This window comes from Lissotriton helveticus, chromosome 12 (assembly GCF_964261635.1).
Source record: "Lissotriton helveticus chromosome 12, aLisHel1.1, whole genome shotgun sequence".
In the NCBI taxonomy this organism is placed as follows: Eukaryota; Metazoa; Chordata; class Amphibia; order Caudata; family Salamandridae; genus Lissotriton; species Lissotriton helveticus.
This window is the reverse complement of record NC_136073.1, coordinates 559,343,791-559,369,282: the sequence shown is the minus strand read 5'-3', so window position 1 is coordinate 559,369,282 and position 25,492 is coordinate 559,343,791. Positions and strand designations below refer to the sequence as shown.

General features: G+C 46.0%; 1 protein-coding gene across 2 annotated transcripts in view; it reads right to left on the bottom strand.

The window, feature by feature from the left end:
• SLC7A6OS (solute carrier family 7 member 6 opposite strand) overlaps positions 1-25,492 on the bottom strand; it is a 54,577-nt gene that overhangs the window by 13,027 nt on the left and 16,058 nt on the right. Inside the window, exon 4 of one of the 2 annotated variants that reach the window (XM_078670879.1) lies at positions 11,125-11,265. In XM_078670879.1, the coding sequence (XP_078527005.1) occupies positions 11,125-11,265 (141 nt within the window). Of the gene's footprint in view, positions 1-11,124; positions 11,270-25,492 lie in introns of both variants that reach the window. The other variant, XM_078670877.1, reaches the window with a different exon arrangement.

Below are 25,492 nucleotides of genomic sequence, written 5' to 3'. Positions count from 1 at the left end.
GGGCTTTTTAAGTAAAATGCGTTTAATTATTTTTCAGATTACTTATGCTAACACAGTGCTGGATCCTAGATTCAGCACTGGGACATTTCCTGAAAATAGGTGAGTAAATGTGTTTTAGTTAGAGGTACGATTTTTAAAGAATATTATTGTATATAAAAAGTTGACACTTCGAACCTTTTTCACACAGAATCACCAATATTATCTCATTGTAGGAAACTCACTTAGCAGGTAAGTTACTTTAACGATACTTTTCTTACTCAGTGCTGGATACCTAGATTCAGAACTGGGACATTTCCAGAAAACAGTTGAGAAAATGAGTTTTGGTTAATCGGGTGATTTTTAAGGAATATTCTCAGTTTTCAAAAGTCGACACTTCGAAACTTTTTGGGAGAAAAAGTGTCAATGTTATTCTAGGAGGAAAAAGAGCTTTGGATTGAGGCTACAGGCATTGTCTGGAGGCTTGAGGCAGGTCAGGGGTCGCTGGATCCCGGGTCAGGATTGCCCGGGGGGCCTCCTCGTGGTATTTTTCCACTCTAGCTCAGGCTGGGTTTGGCGGGTGCAGAGTGGGCTGGATTTGCGGTTCCTGGTTGGCACCAGAAGCTGCAGTTCAAACATGTCCGGTGTTCACTGGAGAAGCAGCTTGGAAAGTGAAGGCAGGCATGTCCTCTGGGGTTTTTGAGGTTGCTGGCCGCGGGACATGCCGGGGTTTTGTAGGAGCAGGTTCGAGGGGACACAGGTCTGTAGGGATGGGGCCAAGTCAGTGGGTGTCGTCCTCTTGTTAGCTCTGCACGGCTTCTCGTCCTTCTTCTCTTCTTTTCTTGTGGTTGCTGGATCTAAGGAAGGAAGGAAGGTTCAGGGTGCCCCGAAATACTACATTTAGAGGCGTTACAGGTAGGTGAAGGGCAGGGACCAATGAGTTCCTTCCCTGGGTGGGTACTCCCCCTATTCTGCCACTCTCCCTTGGTTGGCTGGGTTCCCCCATCATCAAGATGGCGGGGACTGGAGGCTGTGCTTCACTTGCCTCCTCCACCTTATGGGTGGAGTTGGCAGGCACTTTTTTTTCCCGCCGGTTCACCCGCCCAAAGTGGGGGGGTAGAACCAGTGGGGACCAGTTGCTGAGAGCAGCAAGTGGTCTGGAGAGGCTCACAAAGGCAGTATGCCTTTAAAGCGTCTCCTTCGTGAACCCTGCCCATACTGGGGGGGCGGGGGGGGGGAGGAGGAGGCTTGGCACGTCGTCCCAGGATGTGCATTGTTTCAGGCCCCTGACAACGGCAGCCACTCAGTCAGGTCACTGGAGGTTGGTCGAGTTTCAGGGGGCATCTCTAAAATGCCCTCTGTGTAGCATTTTACATTAAATCCCACACTGGCATCAGTGTGGGTTTAAAGAGCTGAGAAGTTTGATACCAAACTTCCCAGTCTTCAGTGTAGCCATTAGGGTGCTGTGGAGTTCATGATGACAAACTCCCAGCACCATATACTCTTAATGGCAGCACTGCACTTACAGTGCCCAGGAATGGACCTGGGTACTGTAGGGGTACAGGGATCATGCCCCTTTACCCTCACCACTGGCATAGGGCACCCAGCTAGAGGGGTGACTGATTGATGAAAGGGCAGTGGTCTGTGGGCATGGCACACAGGGATGTGTGCAATGTCGACTCTTCACTTTGTTCTGCACCAAGACACGCAGCCTGCAAAGGCAGCAGTGTGCGAGTGTCAGGGTACAGGGCCTCTAAGGGGGGCACAATAAGTACTGCAGCCCTTAGGGGGCTTCTCTGGTCACATTGCCCTGGGTACCTGTGGTACCATTTACCAGGGGCTGACCTGTGGCCAGAGATGCCAATTTGGTTTAGGCTTCAATGCAGTTTTAGGGAAGGAACACAGGCCCTGGGTACCTGACTGGCAGGAGGCCAGGGCACACTCAGTCAAAGCACATCAGCAATTCAGCACAAAGGGGGGGCATACCATGCAAGAAAGGGCACTTTCTCACACATGCTCATTCAGCTTGTCTCAGATTGCGTCTTTCTTCACTTAGGCCCCAATTGTACAATGGTTTGGAGTCTTTAGTGGACAGTCTTTTTAGCTGTAATGGCACAATTGTGTCAAGAATGATCATCATGGAGTTGTAGTAGTGGTTTCTAAGGTCATGGTCATCTGACATGTCCACCGAAGGAGGCAAGGTGTTATTGCTCAGGGATGTCAGATCATTAAGGTTTATGTCACAAGTGATCCTTTTCCAGTGCCTGGGTTTCTTAAGTTGAGGTTAATGTGTCCTCACTGATTCAGTGATGAGGAAGGTGATGCAGTGGTTGTCCAGTCGCAAGGGACGATAGTTCAATGTTGGAGTTTATCTTAGCAATGACTAGATCAAAGGTCGCACCCAGGTTGTTCGTAGGGCTCACAGATTTGGTTCAGATTGAGGTCTGCTAGGAAGATTTTTAGGCTGTTAACTGAGGGGTCATTCGGGTTGATCCAATGAAAGTTGAAATCTCCAAGGAAGATCTGGGTGCAGTGTTGCCCTACATAGGTTGTGATGATTTCCATAATTTGTTCGATGAATGAGAGATTGCCACCTGTTGGGTGGTAGATCACGTGCAATTTGCATGGTGGTCTTTTGTTACACACAATGTTTAGGCATAGGTATTCACAAGAGGATAGGATGGTTTGTAACCGATTCACCGCAAGGTTATTGCAGTGTTTGCAGGCAATGCCTCCACCTGGTCTGTGAAGTCTGTCTGATCATATAATGTCATAGCTAGGTGGGACAAATATGTCAAGGATTGGTGCAGAGGGGTCATTTAGACTTGTTTCTGTTAGGAATAATAGGTCAAGGTTGTGCACAAAGATAAGGTCAGAATCGAGTTGATGTAGGTCTTGTGTAATTTTGTCAAGTCTAGATTCTATTGAGACATAGGAGCAGGTGGTCTTGATTTGGGACAGAGGGCCGGGAGGTGCTCTAGATTGTGTAGTTGGAATGGTGCTGGTCTGAGAGAATTGGTGGGGGGGGGGGGGGGTCTGGATGGAGATGGTTTTAGGATTATGGTGTCAAGGTGTAAAGATCGGAAACTTGTTGGAAAGAGGCAATTGGGTCATAGGTAAGATAAACTTATCTTAAAGGGTAGAGTCGGGCTAGTAGAGATATTTGCGTTGCTGTGTAACTCTGTGACCCTTGTTGTAGCAGTGATGTGTGGGCGCAGATTGGTTTGGTGATTCTGTGGGTGTGACTCCGCCCCATCGGGAGGTGTGGAAGAGTTTGTATTGTGTGGGCTGATCGCTATGATGGATCGAGGGGGGGGGGGGATATGGGTGGAGCGCTTATTGTGGCTAGGCTGTGCAAGGACACTACTTGGGAAGCCTGTTTTACAACTTTTATTTCAGCAACCTTGTTTAAAGAATAGGTTTGGCTCCTAACATCCGAGGTCTTCCGTTCCTCCCTTGTTAAGTTGGTTGGAAGTTGGAACCAACATCCTGAAGTATTCCCCTCAAAAGAAGAAGAAAGGCTCAGGTCAGATTTTGTATTAAAGTACGTAAAATATTTGGGTATCAGTTGTGGGGGCTCTATAGCCATGGCTTCATGCTGGAAAAGTGCTCCGTCACCATGTACATACCCTTTGCCATGCGCATTTTGCTCTCGTGGAGGTGAATTAACATTTAATATCGATAGGTTTGCAGGTGCCAACACATAAGGAGAAAGAAAACCAAAGGCCCACTCGGCCAAACAAATAATTAGTCAAGTCAAGTCAAAGTATGCTTTATTCGAGATTTCACTCATGAAAGCAAGAACATTCTAAATTTAAAAGTACAATTAAATTTACAATCAATTATATTAAAAACTAAAGCATAATATTTACAATTTATGACTCGATATACAGTTCCAATTTTGAAGTTTTCATACAATGCAAAGTTAGCCATTTTTAAAAACAATAAAAGATTAAAAAACACCTAAATAAAACAAATTTGTAATAAAAACGTAGATAAAACATGCTGACAGTTTATCCAGACAGAGAATAGTCAAGTGACTAGCAGTCTCTGTCTAATCGACCATGCCCATCCAAGATATTTGGCAGTGGCTATTGATATCCATATCTCAGTGCTAGTGCATATAATGCGCAAGGCAACTGTACTACTGGTAGTCCCTAGATTCTTGCACATCGGTTTTAACCATACACGCCTTGGGTCCGAATAGGCTGTACAAGAAAATAAAAAATGGCCCGTTGTTTCTTTAGTGGAACCACAAGCAGGGCAACTATCGCTCGACCCACCTTCCCATTTAGCTGTCAAGAATCTAAGGGGGAGTGAACCTGCTCTCAATTGGAAGAAAAGTTTTCTATTGCCAGATCTAGTTATGATATCCCAGTAGGGTTCCAAAGAAGGATATAACTTAGCCTCTAAGAATCCTTCGGTCATAGATCCTGTACTAGAGCTACTCCAACCCCGAGAGGCTACCCTTTCCCAATAAATTTCTTTTAGAGCACTTTTAGTGGGGAATGTTTCTCCAGCTGGGTCTATCCAAAGCGAACTCATTCCAAGCTCAATCAAAATTGCTTTCAGCGATTTGAGCCACCCGATTTTATGGAATATATCCGCTTTAATGGTATCTAAAAACCCCTCAGCATAATGGGAAAGCTCAGGCGTGGTCCAGAGCCTTCTCCAATACAGAATCGGTCGAAGCCTGGCCAAATCTGTGACCGCTTTTCTGCCCAGATCGTACCTAAGGGGCAGCAAGGGAGTACTTTTAGGGACACCAGTTATTGCCCGGAAGAACTTATTTTCCGAAGTTTGTAGAGCAGCCACCTTCTCAAAGCCCCATAGCTCAGCACCGTAAAGTGCGGAGCCAAGAGCCTTTGCTTCATATACCTGGAGGGCAGGCTTTACAGGTTTCGTCAGGGACTTTCTATGCTCAGAGCTAATAGCACCTGATAGTTGCCTATGCCTCAATGTAGCAATATCTATATGTTGGCACCATCTGCTCTTATTTGTGATGTGGATACCCAGATACGTAAAAGTGTTCACCACCTCTAAAGTACGACCATTCATGATAATTTTAGATTTAAAACTGCGGTGGGGATTAAAAATCATAAGTTTTGATTTGGCCACATTTACCTCTAGGCCATGCTCCCCGCAAAATAGGTCAAAGATAGACAATGCACGCTGTAAGCCACTTGGGGTCTTCGATAGGATAAGCGTGTCGTCTGCGAACATTAAAATAGGTATTTTTATACCAGCTAATGAAGGAGCGTCCAACTTCGCAGATAACATGCGGGATACGACACCGTTAATAAACAGTGTAAAGAGAGTGGGAGCCATTGAACAACCTTGCTGGACGCCCCGCTCAACCGGGAAATCCGCTGTCACCATGCCCTGGCCCCCCCACTGGATTCTAGCAAAGGTTACTTCATGGAGCCGCATTATCAGTGTGAATAGATCATCTGGTACACCCAGGTTCTTGAGAACAGACCACAGCTTCGACCGTGGTACTCGATCGAAGGCAGCCCGTAAGTCGACAAAAGCCGCATATAGGCTACCCCCGCCCAGCACCGCGGTCCTCCATTGCAGCAAGTTAAAGCGGAATACCTGATCCACGGTACTTGTGGACCTACGGAATCCCGCTTGAAACAGTGACAGAGCGTCATTATCCTCAGCCCAGTCAAGAAGCCTGTTCACAATCACACGCCCTACTATCTTTTGAATGGTATCAATAAGGCTTATCGGCCTGTAGTTGCCGGGCTGGGATCGGTCACCTTTCTTAAACACTGGTATAATTACTGCTCCCTGCCAGGATGTCGGTACCTCAGCACCCTTAGCAATATTGTTAATAAGAAGGTGAATGTACTTACACCAACGTTCTCTGTCATTAATAAAAACGTCGGCAGGAACACCGTCTAGGCCAGGGGCGCGCCCGCTATTCACGGAGCTCAAGGCCACCAGAATATCTTGGGGACTGAAGGAATTATCTTTTAAGTGGGTTTGTCGTATGTCCGCTGGAGATGTAACCTGTTTTGCCTCGGCATACTGTGTTCTAAAGAATTTTACCCACTCTTCTTCCGGAACATTGTTATTTGGGGGTTCAGGTATCCCCTCACCACCCCACTTAACAATGCTCCAAAACAGTCTAGAATCTTTCTTATCACTAGCTCTTTTTAATTCGGACCAGTGATGCTCATCCCAGACTTTCTTTGCATTCGCTATACTAGCTTTATATTCCTTTCTAGCAGTTTGGATAGCCATGGTCTCCCTACCCTTTAAAGCGGTACCTAGGGCATTTCGTGCGTCTCCGCAGTGGGCATTGTACCATTTTGCATGCTTAGGGACTCTCACACCCTTGCCCTTCACAGGCTTCAAGAAGTGGTTTTTGATTGCGCAAAAGAGAGTATCATGAATTTCAACCAGGCTACTCAACCCAGAACTAGAAGAATTAATGTGTTCCATGGCTAATATCGCTTTATCGGCTTCAGTGTTGATGTTAGCAATGGCCTGTTGGTTGGTCGCTACGTTTACCCATCTCAACCTACGCATGTCGTTTGCGGGGACAGTTAAGGGTGGAACAAGGGCAGTAAGGCCACTGGGCCCGTTGGTAGGTGACCACCATTTGTGCTCTGTACACAGAGGGTTGTGGTCACTCTCGCTCCTCCACACAACCTCCATGTCACATACCAACGGCCATAGTTTCAAGCTACAGAGTACATAATCTATTCTACTTTTATGCCGCCCATTGTCAAATGTCATAGACCCACTTTTGTCACTTAATGTCCTTCCGTTTAGTGCTCTTAAACCTTTTTCAAAACATAAGGCATTCATACTAATCACATCCTCGGTCCAGCGTACAACTGGTTTCAGCTCTAATTTTGGGACTCTCCAATGCCAATCCTCTTCGTCCCCAGGGAAATCGCCGTCTATGGCTAAGGGTTCAAATGTTCGCTTAAAATCACCTGCAATGACAATATTATTATCTTGAGAGTAAGTATCAAGGAGGGAACCTAAGGCCGCTAAAACCTCTGACCTCCCGCCCTTGCTACTCCTCACATAGACATTGTAGATGTGTGTAGATGTCGAGCGATCCCAAAATGTCTGAGTTCATTCTGATTATTTGAATGTCTCTGTGGCCGGTCTCTATTACCTTAACATCTAATTTTAGGGACTGACCGACCCATTTGGTTAGGCCACCCATTGGTCTCCCCTTTGGGCCTTTTAATGCAGGCACAGAGTAGTTCAAGTATCCCTGCGCAAAGGATGGTTCACATAACCAAGTCTCCTGAAATATACATAGATCAAAAGAGTTAACAAAACGAAGCCACTCTCCAGAGTCCAGTTTAGAGCACAGCCCTGCAATGTTCCATGAAAACAGTTTCCCCACATTGTCCACGATACCATCCAGGTCCTTTAATAGAGGGTTGGCATAGTTATCCTCTTATTTGGCACCGAGTTCCACTTTGTCCTTAATATACTTGGATTCACTGTACTACCTCTACGGTAGAAAAAATCCAAAGTTAGCGGGATAATGTCAGTGCTCCTACGTTGTTGGGGAAATATGTTTCTCAAGACATCAGGGAGTACTTCAGGACTTAAAAAATGCAGAACTACGCAATCTCCTTTAAGTTTTTTCACACTGTTCCCAATCCAGTCCACCCTTCTTGCCATGGTAATTTCCCCAGCTAGTTGCTGTTTACCCCTTGGAGATATCAACATGTTATTAGATAACCAGTGGAATGCTTTGCTGATCAAGGAAGAAGTAGATTCCACTTGACCTGGTTTTAGGGGAGGTACATTGGCCAGGACCAGAACAAGGGGGGAGGCCTCTACAATGAGTTGAACCGGGCCTTTCTCTAAACCCGTCCCTGTGGATTTTGATAGAAATTCTTCATTGGCCGTTTCCTGAACATCTTTGGCTACTGGGTGCTGAATAGAGGGTGGATTTGATATCACTTTATCCTTACCCCCTGTCCCATCCCCAAGAATATTCTCAGTTGATTCGACTCTATTTAAAACTAGAGTGGGTATATTACCCACCTCCTCCACTGTCTTATTTATCAGTCCCCCTAGCCTGTTTACCTCAGCGGTTAGCTGGTCAATTTTGGCTACCAATGGTTTAATTATAAATTTAATCTTGGAATCGATCATACTCACTAGCTTTTTAATTAGATCATCCTCTAATAACTCCTTCCCACCATGCTCCCTATTAGCCTCTATTGTAGCCATATTTTTAGGTGGAGAGGCGGTCCTTTTCCTGCTAGAGCGTAACCCACCACGTTTGCTCTGGCCTTTTCTGCAAGTTCTAACTGGTCTAGTTGCAGGCACAGACACAGGGGAGGGGGAATTATCTTCTATCGTGTTTGACTGGTCGGCTGGATCATTGTCTAGGTTAACAACAGTAGGTATGTTTTGATCTAGATTGACATCAGGGGGAACTCAATATCTGGGGCATCACTGCAATGCACCTGTATCGGGACTTCTACCACAGTGGGTTCTGGGAGAGAACTCTGTATGGGGGTTATAGGTGGTGAGCTCAAGCCCAGCGATATCCTTCTTGTGCTATTGATTTTACTCACTACCTGCACTAGGTAATTGTCCATGGTATTAGATACAGAAGAAGACCTTTGCTTGGACATGTTACACACAGTGAGAAGGTAGTAAGCTAGCACTGGTAACCCTTAGGCAAGCAATAAATAAAGGTTGCCAGTAAAATAGAAACACAAGGGTTCCAAAAGAGTGTTGACAAAAATAAGTCTTACTAGAGGGATACCACAAATGGTCCACAGCAACAACAAGCAAGGATCCTGGCCCAGCCCAGTCACGGTCAGCCTCGGACTGTCCGCCCTTTGTCCGGGCTTCGTCTGGCGTCCCGCTGAGCGTTGAACTGACTGTTGATATAGGAGAGCGTCGCAAGCGGGGGGCGTGGCTACCAGGGGGCACGGCCGAGATGATCGTGGCTATGCAGGGACTCCTGGGCAACTGAGTCCCTGCCGCGCACCACCCCTGGAGCTGATGCTGGAGCTCCTCGACTCGTACTCGGTCCTGAGATGAGATTTCAGGTCAGCTCCCACCTGGAGCCTCGAAGCGGCGAGAAGTGGCGGCAGCAACAGGGAACCATGAGGGAAGATGAAGAGGGCAGCCCCAGGTCAGTTTCCTCCTTTAAAGTTCAAATTAAAGCGTGACTCATAATTTCCCTATATACATCCTAAGCACAGTTGCCTAATTTCATTTCTCAATAACTACACTTGCGAAGAAACGTCGCCCTATGTATTTCGGGAAGCCCTGTTCCCTTCTTCAGGGGCGAAAACCTTCAAACCGGATATTGCAGGCTATATGTGCGCTACGTACAGCAAGTATGTTCTAGAGACAGAGTACACGGGCGATGACCCAAAGTTATCCCAAAAACTCAGCATTCAAGCCCAATTGTAAGGAGTTTCCGTGAATGGCAGTAGCAGTCGGAGAGGAAATTCTTAATGCTTCTAGTATAGAGCCGGAATGCCTTTGTGCTGTTCACGCTGTCAAGAAACCTCACATCTGCAACGAATTTCGACTTATATTCTGTCACTACTATACTGACGTTCAATACGGGAAACCGAGTCGTTTACCAACAGCTCTACAAACACCCTTGTCATCTGTGCATGGAGAGCTTAGTGCTCAGTCTCTTTCTCCACCCCCCTCCTGTGACCACTCAGGAGACAAGCCTATACCCGAGATAGCCATGCTCCTCTAGGAACGTGGTGGGGAGATACAGGATGACGGTGGCCTCCTGGCTACTCTATATCCTCCGTTCCACCGAGGACGGTCCTCCCTGGGTTCAGTCTCGTTCGGGGACCCATCAGGCTCTCGATTTCTTCACCGCTCTGGGACCTGTAGATAGTCTTGATATTTCTCCGTTGGGTCGCGCCAGCGTCTTCTCCATCTTCCACCCAATCGTGCTCTCAATCGGCCTGGATTTCATAGTTAAAGGGACCGCGTTCCATTTTGATTTCCTGTTGCGTCCAATCCCCGCCAGGATCCTCTGTTTTCCAGTTCTGGGTCAATCGTGAAGGGGAGAGACTACAGGTGTCCTTTTCGAATTGTATGACCTTGAGTATAGGCAGAAAACAAAGAAAAGGTGGTTGGGCAGAGAATTTCTGGCTCCCAGTCAAAACCATGGGGGGTCATCAGTCACGTCATCCGAGCTAGGAGCGCACCCCAGTCATTGTGACATCCAGATACTAATATGGATATCCAGTATAACTATTTTAGACAGCAGGGATTCTCCAAAGATACCGAGATTGATTTATTCCTATAGAAGCAGACCCCATGACTTAAGGCTTCTGTTTGTATATTATAGTGGTCTGGTCTTCCCAGATCTTTATGCATCTTCTGTTGTTTTTAGAATGCGTTAACTGAATGCTGCATGAATGCGGTATGTGTGGAAGTTGGTTATCAGAGATGCTGATATTCTTATTCTTTGTCTTGGTGTTGTTTTCTTATATTTCGTTTCCTTTATGTATATAGAAATATTTATTGATGTGATCACAGAATATTCAAGCCCCTGATATTTCATACCTATAACAAATATGAGAATATATTTTTTTATTTTTTCATTGTTTAATACATGTGTGTTCATTGCACGATAATTTTTCAAATATATACGTATTTACCTTAGTCGCGTGTGCAGTTAATGCAGTGTCCTGGGCTCATTGTTTGACTCATTTTGAGCGCTGTTATCATGGCTGGTGATTCCACCCATTAAAGTACTTTACAGGCAGGATAGATCCTATATATTTAAGTGTGGTTGTTCCTCATAGAAACAGTCCAGCTCGAACTGCTAAGCCAGGTCCTCCCTGGACCGGAAACAAGCATCCTGGGACCGGTTTCGAGAGATCACCCCTAATCAGCCAGGATGGCTTGATTCCAGTGGCACAGCAAGCAAGGGACCCATGTCTGGGCATACCCTTGGTCACATAGAGCGAACATAGAAAACACAAGATGATGGACGGAGTGCTGAAACATTTCATCCACTCACCTCCAGTAAAGAGATCTGGGTTTAATTTAGGGTGTTTGCTAACTCAGATGATAAGCATATACCAGATAATGTCATGGACCATGCCAGCTGCCAGAGTACTTAATTTCAACAGGCTTCCACTCAGCTTTTATGCAAGCAAATACCTCCATTTGACGCTTCCCAGTCACTGTTTTCTTCATCATCGTGAAACTCATCTTCATCAGGATATTCATTGCGCCAGTTATTCTCCTCATTTTCATCATCCTCATCCTCGAAGGTTTCCTCAGGTTCACCATCTTCAGCTTCTACCTGTAGGTCTCAGAAAAGCACATGCTTTAGTAGGACTGCTGATCAAGAAAAACAACAACCATGGTTTAAGTAAAAAACGAAAATGTATCAGGAGGCAAGTGGAAGCCTTATAACTAAAGTTAAAAAATATGTAACTACTAAGATCATTTTGGATACGTTTAGCATTACAATTTGTGAAAAGGAATTCGATAAAGCTAAAACAAAACAAATTCAACATTTTTATTAGGATGCATTTCAAATAAAACACAGTGCAGCCAACCTGTGTAGTTGCATGTGGTCATCTATATCTAGGCAGGAGTATTTTAATAATACCTTTTGGGTACCATGTGGCTGCTATAAAAGCTCAAGTTCCATTACCTCATCTCGTCCATTTTACGTCTCAGTAGTCATTTCAAATTTCCTTTTAGTAGGAGGATAAGAATGGTCTTCCGCCTTAACCAATGAGGTTATTCACAAGCTTGGATGGATGGCTTTAGGCCCAATTATCCACCACCAAAATCCTAAAACGAAATTACCTTCTAAACCAGGTAGGTGAGCAGCTGGCAAACTGCAGCCTTGTGGTACACTTGTTTTCAGGAGAACACAGCTAGACTAAGCATGTCTCCCTGGTGATTTGTGGCCAGCTGTTTCTATCCCTTATTTAGGCTGCAACCAATGCAGTTCTTTCCACTGCTCAAGACAGCTACACCCGAAGAGGACTTCCTTCTATGTGCCAGCACAGCATTTTAGGGCAGTGTATTGGCATGTGCTCAAGGCGGCTCACCCACGAGATCAGTTTTCTTTTCCAAGTCAAACCTGAATGCTTACGTAACAATCTATCATTACCTCCATCACCTGTATTCCACCTCTCAGGGCAAAAGTCAGGCAAGTAATGCTGAACAGCCTTGTGCCATGTGCTATCAGTAGGTGCCATACACTGTCAATGGTTCCCTATGAGAAGGTGAGCGGACACCATAATCTTATATCTGCCAAGATTGCCTCCCTTAATTATGCTGCAATGAAACCTATCCCAATCCATCATGGCCCCACACTTCCTGTAGATAATTGGTTTATTCCCATTTAACACCTTGGCTGCTAAGGGGTTTTCCCTCCTGCGCTGAGTTTTGATATTTACCATTATACATGACGAGTTGACCTTGTCATGAGCACAGCTCCAGTGTGCCTCATGACGAGTTCACCTTGTCATTAGCATGGAAAAGGTTACGAAGTCACTGCCTATAGTAGAGTGTCTCAAATGCTTCTGGTAACTTTTTGACAGCATGTCCACTAGGAAACTATTTTTTGTCACAGATTTTTCCTTGTTCTGGGCTTTTTGTTCATCAAACTTAACGCCGTTCAGATGGGGGTTCTATTCTGCCTTGTCCCTTGACAGTGTAGGATGTATGCCTGGCTCCTACCTGTTTGTTTGTATCTTGCTTTTGTCCCATTCCTTGAGCCCTGGAGTTCTTTTGTGCCTTTAGGGGGTTCCTCTATTTTTGTGGCCTTCATTGGAGGCACTTGTTGCTTTAACATGGAAATCAGTGTATACCAGCACCACGTCTACAAGAAGGAATCGTCCATTTCTCTAGTAAGCAAGGTGGGTGAAAGAAGTGCCTCCCTTATTTCATGCAAGGGACGAGCTAGCCTCAATACTAGATGATCAACTGCTGTCCATACTGGAAAAATGTTGTACCTTTGTCCGAAGAATCAAGACTTTGGTTAATAATGACAAGCAATGCCTACTGGCTAAAATGTATAAATGCGTCACTGGACATCTCCCTGCAGTCACATACTCGGTAGGAGACATACATAACTAACATTTCTGCTTCGGTAGGAACGTTTCTTGCCTTTACAGAAAAGCACTGTGAATGTGAGTGTGAGAAGTTGGCCTGATGTGCAGTGCTCACTATTCTAGTGATCACTATATATCAGTCCAAACAACCCTTATTGATGATTGGTTGTAAGTCAACCTTATAGACCCTACTCTCCTACATGACCCCCCCCCAAACTTTGGGACAATAAACTAACCTTGACCAGGTGAGTCTTCTTGCTCTAAGTGGAAATACCTGGAGAGCCCATCAGCATTGCTGTGATCAGTCCCAGGTCTATGCTCCACTGTAAAATCCATCCCCTGTAGGGAAATGGACCACCTAAGCAGTTTGGGGTTTTCACCCTTCATCTGATTTAGCCACAAGAGGGGCTTATGGTCTGTCTGAATGGTGAAGTGAGTGCCAAACAAGTAGGCCCTCAGCTTCTTCAGGGCCCAGACCACAGCAAAGGCCTCCCTCTCAATAGCTGACCAATTTTTCTCTCTGGGTGTCAACCTCCTACTAATGAAAGCAATAGGCTGATCATTACCATCAAAATTCAGTTGAGACAGAACAGCTCCCACACCCAACTCAGAAGCATCTGTTTGGACAATGAATGGCTTGGAGTAATCTGGACTCTTGAGGATAGGTGCTGTGCACATGGCCTGCTTTAGGTCATTGAATGCTTTCTGACAGCTTGCTGTCCACTGAACTTTCTTTGGCATCTTCTTGCTTGTCAGGTCATTAAGGGGGGTCACTATGGACCCATAATTTCTGACAAACTTCCTATAGTACCCAGTCAGGCCCAAGAAAGCTCGAACCTGAGTCTGGGTGATTGGAGGAGTCCAGTCCTTGATGGCCTGTATCTTACTCTCCAGTGGCTGAACCTGGCCTCCACCTACAAGGTGGCCCAGGTATACAACCTGTGACTGCCCTATCTGGCACTTTGTGGCCTTGATAGTGAGGCCTGCCTTTTGCAGGGCCTCTAACACTTTCCTCAGGTGGACCAGGTGATCCTCCCAGGTGGAGCTAAAGACAGCAATATCGTCAAGATAAGCTGCACAGAAGTCATCCAGCCCAGTGAGGACTTGATTCACCAACCTTTGGAAGGTGGCAGGTGCATTTTTCAGTCCAAAGGGCATTACCACAAATTGATAATGCCCTCCAGGGGTAGAAAATGCTGTCTTAGGTTTGGCTTCCTCAGCTAACCTGATTTGCCAATACCCAGCTGTCAAATCAAATGTGCTTAAGAAGTTGGCAGAAGCCAATCTATCTATAAGCTCATCTGCTCTTGGTATTGGGTGGGCATCAGTCTTAGTGACTGCATTGAGGCCTCTGTAGTCTACGCAAAACCTCATCTCTCTCTTACCACCCTGGGTGTGAGGCTTTGGCACTAGAACTACTGGGCTAGCCCAAGGGCTATCTGAGGGCTCAATGACTCCCAGTTCCAACATTTTCTGCACTTCAGTTTTTATGCAGTCTCTAACATGATCAGGCTGTCTGTAGATTTTACTCTTGACAGGCAGACTGTCTCCAGTGTCAACATCATGGGTACACCAATCAGTTTGGCTGGGTGTCAGAGAGAACATATGTCGAAAGGATTGCAGAACTTGCCTGCAATCCTGTTGCTGATGTTCAGTGAGGCTGCCACAAAAGACAACACCATCAACTGACCCATCATCAGGATTCTGAGTGAGCAGGTCTGGGAGAGGGTCACTCTCTTCCTCCTGTCCCTCATCTGTGGCCATGAGCAAGCTCATGTCCTTCCTGTCAACATATGCTTTGAGCCTGTTAACATGGAGCACTCTGAGAGGGCTCCTGGGAGTTCCAAGGTCCACCAAGTAGGTAACCTCTCCCTTTTGCTCAATGATGGTGTGGGGCCCAGACCATTTGTCTTTCAGAGCTGCTGGGGCCACTGGCTCCAGCACCCACACCTTCTGTCCTGGCTGGTACACAGTCAGTACAGCCTTTTGGTCATGCCAAGCTTTTTGAAGTTCCTGGCTGGCCTCAAGGTTTTTAGATGCCTTTTCCATATACTCAGCCATCCTGGAGCGGAGACCAAGTACATAGTCCACTATGTTGGTTGCAGGCTTTTTGAGAGGTCTCTCCCATCCTTCCTTCACCAAACACAGGGGTCCTCTTACAGGATGCCCATACAGAAGCTCAAAAGGGCTGTAGCCAACCCCCTTCTGTGGGACCTCTCTGTAAGCAAACAAGAGGCAGGGGATCAGGACATCCCATCTTCTTCTAAGAGGTTCAGGTAGTCCATGTATCATCCCTTTCAGGGTCCTGTTGAATCTCTCAACAAGCCCATTGCATTGTGGATGATAGGGTGTGGTGAACTTGTAGTTCACACCACACTCTTTCCACATGGCAGTCAGATATCCTGACATGAAGTTTGTACCTCTGTCAGAAACGACCTCCTTAGGGAAACCCACTCTGGAGAACACTCCAACTAGGGCTCTTGCCACTACAGGGGCTGTAGTGGTCCTAAGGGGAATAGCCTCAGGATACCTGGTGGCATGGTCCACCACCACCAGTATAAACTTGTGTCCTGATGCTGTCTGGGGTTCCATTGGACCAACAATGTCAATCCCCACTCTTTCAAAGGGAACCCCCACCACAGGTAGTGGTATGAGGGGGGCCTTTGTTGTGCCACCTGACTTACCACTGGCTTGGCAAGTGACACATGAGCGACAAAACTCCTTGGTATTCTCATTCATATGGGGCCAGTGAAAGTGTGAGACAAGCCTGTCCCAAGTCTTTGTCTGACCTAAATGACCTGCAAGGGGAATCTCATGGGCCAAGGTGAGAAGGAAACCTCTCAGAGACAAGGGGATGACCAGCCTCCTGGTTGCACCAGGCTTGGGGTCTCTTGACTCAGAGTACAGGAGTCCATCTTCCCAGTATACCCTGTGGGCACCTGTGGCATTCCCTGCAGCCTCAGCAGCAGCCTGCTGTCTGAGGGGTTCAAGGGAAGGGCAGCTCAACTGTTCCTTCCCCAGGTCTGCTCTGGAGGGTCCCCCTGAGCCCAGAAACTCAACTTGATCAAGTTCAAGCTCTTTAGGCTCAGTTTCCCTCAGCTCTGCTAGATCAGCCTCCTCAGAGACTTGATCCTCAACCTGGGGCAAGGGGGAAGGCAAAGCCTTACCCTTACTGCTCTTCTTCTTGGGAGGTGTCTGGTCCATAATTTCAGGATCCAGCACCTGTTCAGTGGGGCATCTTCTGGCCTGTGACCTAGTCACAGCAAGCACATGTGCTGGCAAGCCTAACATCTCCATGTGAGTCCTCTGCTCCACTTCTGACCATTGTGATGACTCCAAATCATTGCCCAACAAACAATCAACTGGGAGGTCTGAACTGACTACAACTTTCTTTTGTCCCTTCACTCCACCCCAGGAGAAAGCTACAATTGCCACACTATGACTAGTAGTGACATTGCTGGCATTGGTCACCAGGAAATCAGTACCTGGCATGATCTGTCCAGGGTCCACAAAGTTAGGTGTCACCATGGTGACACTGGCACAAGTGTCCCTATAGGCCTGAGCCATCTTGCCATTAATCAAAGGTGTCTGCCTGTATTTGCCCAAAGTATTGGGACTTATTTCAGGGGACATATCCATATCCCCTGTACAGACAAGGACAGCCTGAGTGAGTGTGCCAACTAAGTTGTCAGACCCCTCAGTACCCAAGGTTAACCCAACTAATGCCTTGGGAGTGACACTACCACTACTGACTGTACTAGGGGGTGCAGTTGCTTTAGGAGCTGTAGTGGCAGGAGTTTGTCCTCCTCCTCTTTTGGTGCACTCACTAAACCAGTGAGATTTACTTTTGCAGTACTGGCACCACCTTTTTGACTGGCCTTCTTGAGTCTTCTTCTTCTGGGAAGCCTGACCCCCACCCTCTTTGGTTTGTTGGGGACCTGGTGAAGACTTCTGGTCATTTTGCTCATTCTTAACATTACCCTTCTGGTCTGCTTTCTTCTGACCACCCTGGTTCTGGTTCTGGTTCTGCTTGATCCTTGTCCTGACCCATTTGTCTGCCTTCTTTCCCAATTCTTGGGGAGAGGTCAGATCTGAATCAACAAGGTGCTGGTGCAGCAACTGGTTCTGACAATTGTTCAAAATTTGTTCTCTCATCATTAGATTATACAATCCTGTGTAATCTGTAACCTTGCTACCCAGCAACCAGCCCTCCAAAGCCTTAGTGGCACAATCCACAAAATCAGACCAGTCCTGAGACTGAGTTTTCTGGGTGTCTCTGAACAGCAACCTGTACTGCTCAGTGGTTAAACCAAACCCATCAACCAGTGTATTCTTCAGGACCTGGTAATTGTTAGCATCCTCCACTCTTGTAGTGAGGAGCTTATCTCTACCTTTACCATCAAAGGAGAGCCACAGTATAGCTGCCCACTGACTCTGGGGAATGTTCTGCACAGTGCAGGCCCTCTCCAGAGCAGCCATCCATTTCTGGATGTCATCCCCTTGCTTAAAGGGGGGCACTATTTTAGTCAGGTGTTTAGTATCTAAACCCTTCTCTCTATCTCTTGGGAGATTGCTGCCACCAGTGGGAGCTAGCCCACTCATCTGCTGCTCTCTTGCCAGGGCAAGCTTCTCTTTGGCCAGGGCAATTTCTTCCCTTTCAATCCTCAGTTCAGCTTGTCTCATCCTAGCTTCATGCTCCTTTCTCTGAGGGGAAGTAAATCTCCTCTGTGGAGGATTCCTTCTCCCCTGAGAAGAGGCATTAGAGTGCAGAGATCTATTGGAGTCCCTAGAAAGAGATCTATCTCTCCTAACTCCAAGGTTAGGCCCACTTCGGGTTAGTACTGGGGGGCCCCCAGATCCTAGCCCAAGTAAGTCTAAGTTGGTCCTAGTTAGCCTTCTGACTACCTCAAGACCCTTGTCTACCTCATCCCCAGAGAGTACCTCCTCATCCTCCTCCTCAACTGCTGAATCAGTGTTGGGGAGGTCTGGATCCCCAGAGGTTCCCTCTAAGGCTGGCATGCTCTCATGTAACTGAGAGAGCTTTCTGGCATCATATGTCTCTAAGAGACCTATCAGAAAGGGTAGGGTGGGGTTAGACCCCTGTTTCAGTTTCCTGGAGACACAGAGTTGCCTCATCTCCTGAAAATTGAGAGCTGCATATCTTGAAGTGACCTGTGGAGGGTCAACACTGACCAGGGGAGTCTCAGTAGAGTCCCCCTGAGTCGACATGCCTTTCTAGTGAGGTGTAAGTGGTGCACTTACCTACACTATATGTTTGCCTACTGATCCCTTGCTAGAGTTGTAGTTTAGGGTGTGCTAGGCCCTAGGAGCTACAACAGCTGGTTCAGTAGAACTCAGAGTATTCTAAGCTAAGTTATATGTACCTTTAGTACTTATGTGATCTTTCACAAGATATTCTTAGGGCATGTGTGGTAAAACAACAGCAAGCTCAAATCCCACCGCTGCCACCAATGTGAGAAGTTGGCCTGATGTGCAGTGCTCACTATTCTAGTGATCACTATATATCAGTCCAAACAACCCTTATTGATGATTGGTTGTAAGTCAACCTTATAGACCAGCTATCCTAGTAGCATGGATACGAGCAGTCTAAGGCTAAGACTCTAGAGGGCGTGTTAAGCCAGCTGTTTTACCATCACATTACCCCTTGAATACCCAGTGAAAGGACACCACACAAGTGTTATGAAAATAAACAATGTATTTATTAGAATCACAACAACCCTGTACTCTTTATGAGGACAGGGTGCTAAGCACACAACAAAACTCTTACGAAAATACTTTTAAGTTAGCACGTTACACAAATGCCCGAGGGGCACGAAAAACCATATACTTTCAAAGTGGAATGCGAATTACTAGCAGGTAAGTAACAGTTCTAATAGGCTTTGGAATCGCTAGGACTGGACTAGGGAATCGTTAGATTACTACTAGGAGGCCTAGGGGACTCGGGTGCAGAGTGTGCACTCTCACGCGGGATGCGGGACAAAGTCTATGGAAGCTAGAATTCACAAAGTTAGTGTTCACGGGCGAACCCGACCTGGTAGGGAGAAAATGACAGTGGATCCTGACCCTTGGATAGTGAGGCTATGCTGGGACACCGGAGTGCCGAAGTTACCTAGCCCAGGGGCTGCAGCTGCATAGGTCTGAAAAGACGTCGGGGATCTCGTTGCCGGACCAGGAGCCTGGAAGGAAGAAGTTGCTGGCAGGCGACCAGTGAAGGAAAGTTCGATGGATCCAAGCCTGGATCAAGGAAGAAGAAACCTGAAAGCAGAGGGGACCAAGTTCTTGAATCACTAGCCAGTGATTAAGTGGGCACCAGGATGGCACCGGGCGAAGTCACCGCAGTCAGGTGAGTGGGCGCTGCTGGGCTCTGCAGTCTCTCGGACCAGGAGGCGTTGTCGGCGACCAGGATGGAGGTGCGAGCTGTCCCACGGAGGATGAAGTCGTTGGCGTCGAAGTTACCCAGGATTGGGCAACAAGCCTTGGCTAATTCAAGCCCACGCGGTGGACTCAAAATGGCGTCTTGAGTGGACCAGGAGGGTCCAGGGTGCTCCTCTTCTTGGAGGGAGCAAGGGCCAGTCTGGAGCAACCAGACCAGCAGCAGAAATGTCGTCGGGCGTCGTCAGGAAGGCCACAAGCCAACGGGCTAGTAGCCAAACAACGCGGTGAGCAGCGGAAAGCAGAAGGGCCCCACGCAGATCGTGGAGATGCTGGGGGGCTGCACTTCGGAGCTGGAGCTGCTCAGAGTCGGGGCTTCTCGGACCCCAAAGCACTCACCAGTAGATTACTCGGCGGGCTTGCTGGAAAGAAGTCGTGCAGTCTTGCAGATGGCCGGTCCCTTGAGGTCTCGTCGCACCCACGGTTCTCAGCTGGGCTGTAGAGGTGGGTAGAGGTCAGAGGTGCCAGGGAAGCCGGTTCTCGTCGAGCTGGGCAGTCGGATTCCGGAGGAAGGACTTACAGCAGACCGCAGTGTTCTTAGATGGTGCCTGCGGATGCAGGGTGACTACTCCTTAGTCACAAGGGAGAAATCTTAGGAAGAAGTCTTGAGTTCCTTTCGCAGAAAGTAGTTTCAGGATTCAAAGATGATCTGATTTGGAAGGGGGCCAGTCTCTACCTTTATCCTGTAAAAAGGGGCTGGCACGCGACTAAGTCCTGCCCTATGGGTGGGACTAGGAGGGGGGTGGTTACACCCACTTCCTTGGCGGGCTTTTCCCCAGCACAGGGTCTGGAGTGACCCTGGAACTGGTTCAAGCCGGCCTATGCACAGTGAGCACCGGGGTGCTACTTGCAGTCACCTTCCTCTAAAGCCCTGCCTACCTACAATACACAAAACCCTGTCTGGGACGGTGCTGGCACCGCCCCTGGCAGGAAACCCTTTGTCCTTGTCTCCTGCTCTGGGAGGACTCCCAGCAGCAGGAGGGCAGACTTGTGTCTCGGTGGCAGCATCCATTTTGTGGATGCTAAGGCTCTGTCTGACTTTTAACCGGGTTATAGGTTACAGGCATGTCGTGTCCCTCTAGAAGGGTGGAATGCTAACCCCGTCGCCAGAATTGGCGAGGGGTTAGTATTCCAATTCGTATGACACCTTACTCGACATGTTTTGATAAAGCGATACCAGAGTTGGCACATAACCGCGAGGATTATAATGCACTTAAGAGTATATGGTATGCGATATCATGGAAACGGCTAAGGGATGGATCCCGAAAGCCGCAGACAGGCTCAGCTCATGCCAGAGCACCATCTCACATGATTCCAAGCACTCTGCCTTCAGGATTGTTAAGGCCTGCCATAGGAGTGACTGATAGGAGATCTGTGTGTCCATTTTAGGGTTAGATATAGGTATACTATATCTAAAGCAAAGGGTGAGTACACCACCTTGCCCCAGCTGTCGTGCAGCCAGTTGTGTCAGTTTTAGTTAGTCAATCCAGGGGTGGCACAATACGTGCTTCAGCCCCTGGGAGACTTCTGGGTGCACCTCAGCCCTGGGTACAGGGACTTGGAGAGGGCCCAGTGCCAATTCAGTACCTGGGTACAATTTGGATAGAGAGAACAGCTAGGCTGTGGGTCTGATTAGCAGGCCCACAGCCAGGGAAAGTCGTAAACCAGTGCAGCAAAAAGCAAAAATCTGGGTGATCATAGGATTGCAGACCCTACTCTCCTACAGTGAGCAAATGTCAGTTGCACGTTTTGTGTTTATTTCTCCACGCACATACATATACATGAATAATTTAGAATAGTGAGTTAGGAAAATAAGCACGGATCTTTCAGCCTGACGAAGGCCTGCTGACCCACAGGACTCTTTCTTTATGCTCAAACAAGTTGAATGGAAAAACATGAAGGTAAGATATTTTTCTTCTGCAACTATCCACTCTTATAGAGGTTTTTACTCTTGTTAGAGTAATCGCAAATAAACTGTTACTTTGGTTACTCTAGAACAGAGATCTTCAAACTTTTTTGCTCTTAGCAACCCAAGGTAAAATGTTTTACAAGTCGCCCCCATCCACCCTCCCCCCCCAAAAAAACTTTTATGACAAGGATTGGGAAGGCAGAAGGGGCAGGGCTCAACACAGGGGTGGAGCTCAATAGATGATTTAATGGGTGGCTCATAATCCACAATAAATGTGAGACTTTTATTAGGACAAACTCCTTAATCAAAAACCGTAACTGATGAAAAAACTGTGCACCCCATTATTTGGGTGTGAACCACAGGCACTCCTAGGCCCCAATGCAACTGCACCTACAGCACCAATGATAGCTACGGCCCTGAGTAGCAGTCTATCTCCTCTGCCTCTTTCATACCTTCCCCACCATGTCTGATCAACACTCCAATCTTGAAAGAGGCTCTCTGGCTTTTTTTTTCTTATGGAGTTTTATATAGCCTGGACTTGGACAAAGGTCATTTTAACACTTGACATAAGCATCAGTTACATTACACATGGTCAGATAAAAAAAATTTGTTAAGGTACATGGAGAGTAAGGTATTTATCCAGAATCACAGAATGCTAAGCGAGCGCCGGGACTTGAACTTGGATCCCCAATTCCAAAGTCCGCAGTCCTCGTCATTAGGCCACAACTTCCCCCTTTTAGAAAGAAAATTAGCTCCCACATATTGCCCTCCCCCATTTTGTGGCAAATCGCCCCAGCCCTAATGCTACAAAGAAAATGTAACCCGTGTCATTTTTTTTTAGAGAAAGACAGTCAATATTGTGATCCAGTATGTTCCTCAGAACCCTGGACCCCAGTGCGGCTGTACCTACTTCACTAACAATAGCTACTGCCTTACGGGTGGTTTGCTCTGCCCTTTGTGAAAAACATGGGCTCCCATCGTGCCACATCCCCCTCGCTGCCATCGCTCTGATGCCCAAACCAAGGTGTCTTCTCTGCTTCTATTACCCCCTCAAGTGTTCTCAAGCCCAAAGCAACAGTAGCACACAAACTGTGCACTTGCCTCATGCAAGCAAGGAAGGAAGGAACATTAAATAGCCACAATTGGAGCTTAGTCAGGGCCACAGGAGTTACGCAATTGTACGGCCAATATGTTTTCGGGATTTCTTGTATTTTCCACATAATCCATCATCTACTGCATAATCGATAGATTACAAAACAAAAATTGGTTTATAGCTCAAATAGATCAGAACTTACTGAATACACTGCAACATGTGTTGAGCACAGTAAAACGCCATTCGCAAAGGTTGACTGGTCACTTTTCTGTTGCTTAGTGTTATATTTGGATAATAAATTGGTACCAAGAAGGTGAAATCTATGCCCAGACTTAATAACTAATGTAAAAATGACAAAATAATGAAGTAATACTATAAAAGAAATATGCTGCATTAGGCAGAATAATTTACCTTTCTTTGCAGCATAATTTAATCAAATATGCCACATGATTTGCTCCACCCAGCCGCATAATTCCAGTAGCCCTGGCTTTAGTTGCCCCTAATACCGCTCGACCCTGTGTAATTGGTTAAGCACCAAACATAAAGGCTGCTAGTATAGGCTTGCACGGATTAAGTCGCTTGGAGCTCCTCTATAGACAAAGATTAATTATTTTTGAGAGGTTATGTAAGGATTACGAGTTGAGATCTGTAGTGTGACCTTTTAACGGACACTTCTAAAAATGCTTATAGGTATAGCCGGATTACTGAAATATATTGATATAAATAATTTGCAAATGAACAGTCCTTTTTGCCACAAGCTGGGACCTTGTGGCACCATAAACCATTGTGCCAACCAGGATTCAATTATGTTACTCTCTGGACACGCACAGACATCTGCACTGATAAATTAGCGAACTGAGATTTCATAATGTAAAAGAGTAAATTTTTCACCGATTAGGTTAATTTGCATTTATTTTACATTTAAGGTGTGTGTGTGTTTTTTTTTATATGCAATTACCGGAAGGTGAAAAAACAACAAAATACTTACTGAATATTTTGAGGTTTTTGGCCACATCTTTGATATTGCCACCCTTCTCACTGTCTGTGCCCAGGGGACACAGGATTACAATTCCACAATTTTAATGCAATCTCCGCACATAAATGAAGACAGCCTGGAAACCTGCTAGCTAAACACAGTCTCTTTTCCAGGCCACCTTCATATACAATTCCTTGCACAACCATTTGTGCCCTTCTCGGGAATGCTAACCCCCCCTCCCTTGGGGGGCGGGGGTACACAGTTTGAAAACCTCTGCTCTAGACAATGTTTGTATACTCTTCCATTAAATTAATTGATTAGGATCCCTACATATAATATGAAGAGCTCCTGGTGTTTTTGGAAGAGCCCATCCTGACCCTATAATGTTGTGGATGAAGATAAACCCAATGATAAAAGATGCCACAAAATTGTGGACGAGGGAAGTGTAGTCTTTCCAAAAGTGTTTCTAATATAATTAAAACAGAATAATTATTCCCCTAGGTTAAGATACCCACCTCATTAGAACAAAAACACTCAAATCCTATATTAATAACGCAATAAAGCTATATTATGAGGACACTGTGAAAAAACAAACACAGGAATATCTAAAATGTCATATTTAGGATGCATTGTTAATAAAAATATATGTATTTTTAATGAAAAGATACTGCTACAACATAAAAACAAATATCACAAACAATACGAAGACATTAAAATCATGCTCCTACGTTATCTTTTAAAGTGAAAAGAATTCCATCAATTAGTGTCACTGTAAATGATGGATATGTGCGTCAGGAGATATATATTATAATAAAATAAGCCAATTAACACTTGGTTGGTTATGGTTCTCCCGTGATTTAATAAGAATGTGTAGTCCAACTTGTCTAGGGACACACTGCATTATATCCTATATATTTACAATACCACAAGGTGCTTTGGGACTGTATTAAAACTTTAATAAAAGTGTCACGTTTAATTTTTCCATGCTTGTCCTCTAGGATTTTCTCCCTTCATCCTTCTACAAATCCCTTCCCAATGTCATCTGTGGAGGGTAGCTACATTGTAAAAAAAAAAAAAGTGATTAAGGACAGACTATTTCAGGATCTGGGTCCATGTAACCCCGTCCACTCAGTCCAACTGTCACATGCCTCTTAAATTGCTCAATATCCCTTCCATACTTTTAAGGCAATTAGGGTAGAGGATGATATTGGCATGATGAGGTCCCACCTGAAGCCTCAGAAGATGGTGCCAGAGGATATGAAGACTTAAGCACAGCTATATAACCATCTAAGATTCTCCTCCCCGGGAATAAAGTTAAAAAGAATATAGAAAACAAATATATAACAAACAAATGTAATGGCGAGATTGCGTCTGTGTGCAGAAACCTTTGGGGATAGGTGGTGGTTGAGGAAAGGAAACTTTGGAGTCAGGCTTATTTGTACTGGAAAACCAAAGAATTAGTCCTTCTTTAGAAATCTGTCATCGCCTTTCAGCATAAATAAATTAAAAAGAAAGGTCAATAAATTCCCAACAAGAATGGTTCAGTTAGAAAGAAACTTAAAATCTGACAGCAAACCAGGATGACCAATATCATCCAATCTGGAGTTTTTATTGCCTACCATTACCACCCTACAGTAAATCACTGCCCTTGTTTTTGCAGACCTTGTGCTTTTATGTCAGTCCCATGCTTTTCTTGAATTATCAATTTTTGTCTAGCCACTATTTTGAATGTATTTTATTAACATTTCTTGTTTATAACATCGATATTCAGTACACATCATTACAGCATACGATTGGATGGAGGAACATCACTTACAGTCCACACGTTATTATGGTTACAACATGGTTTAGTGATGACACAGGATAAGACGGTGTATTCCCAGCATTGTTCTTCCAGGGAAAGTGTCGGAGTAATGTGTGTTGGAGTCTAAGTCCTGACGAGTGTAGTGCCTTCTGGCATTGATGATATTGTGGTGAAGAACATGACGATGTGTTGTAGCGTGGGGCAGCATGCTTCCGCT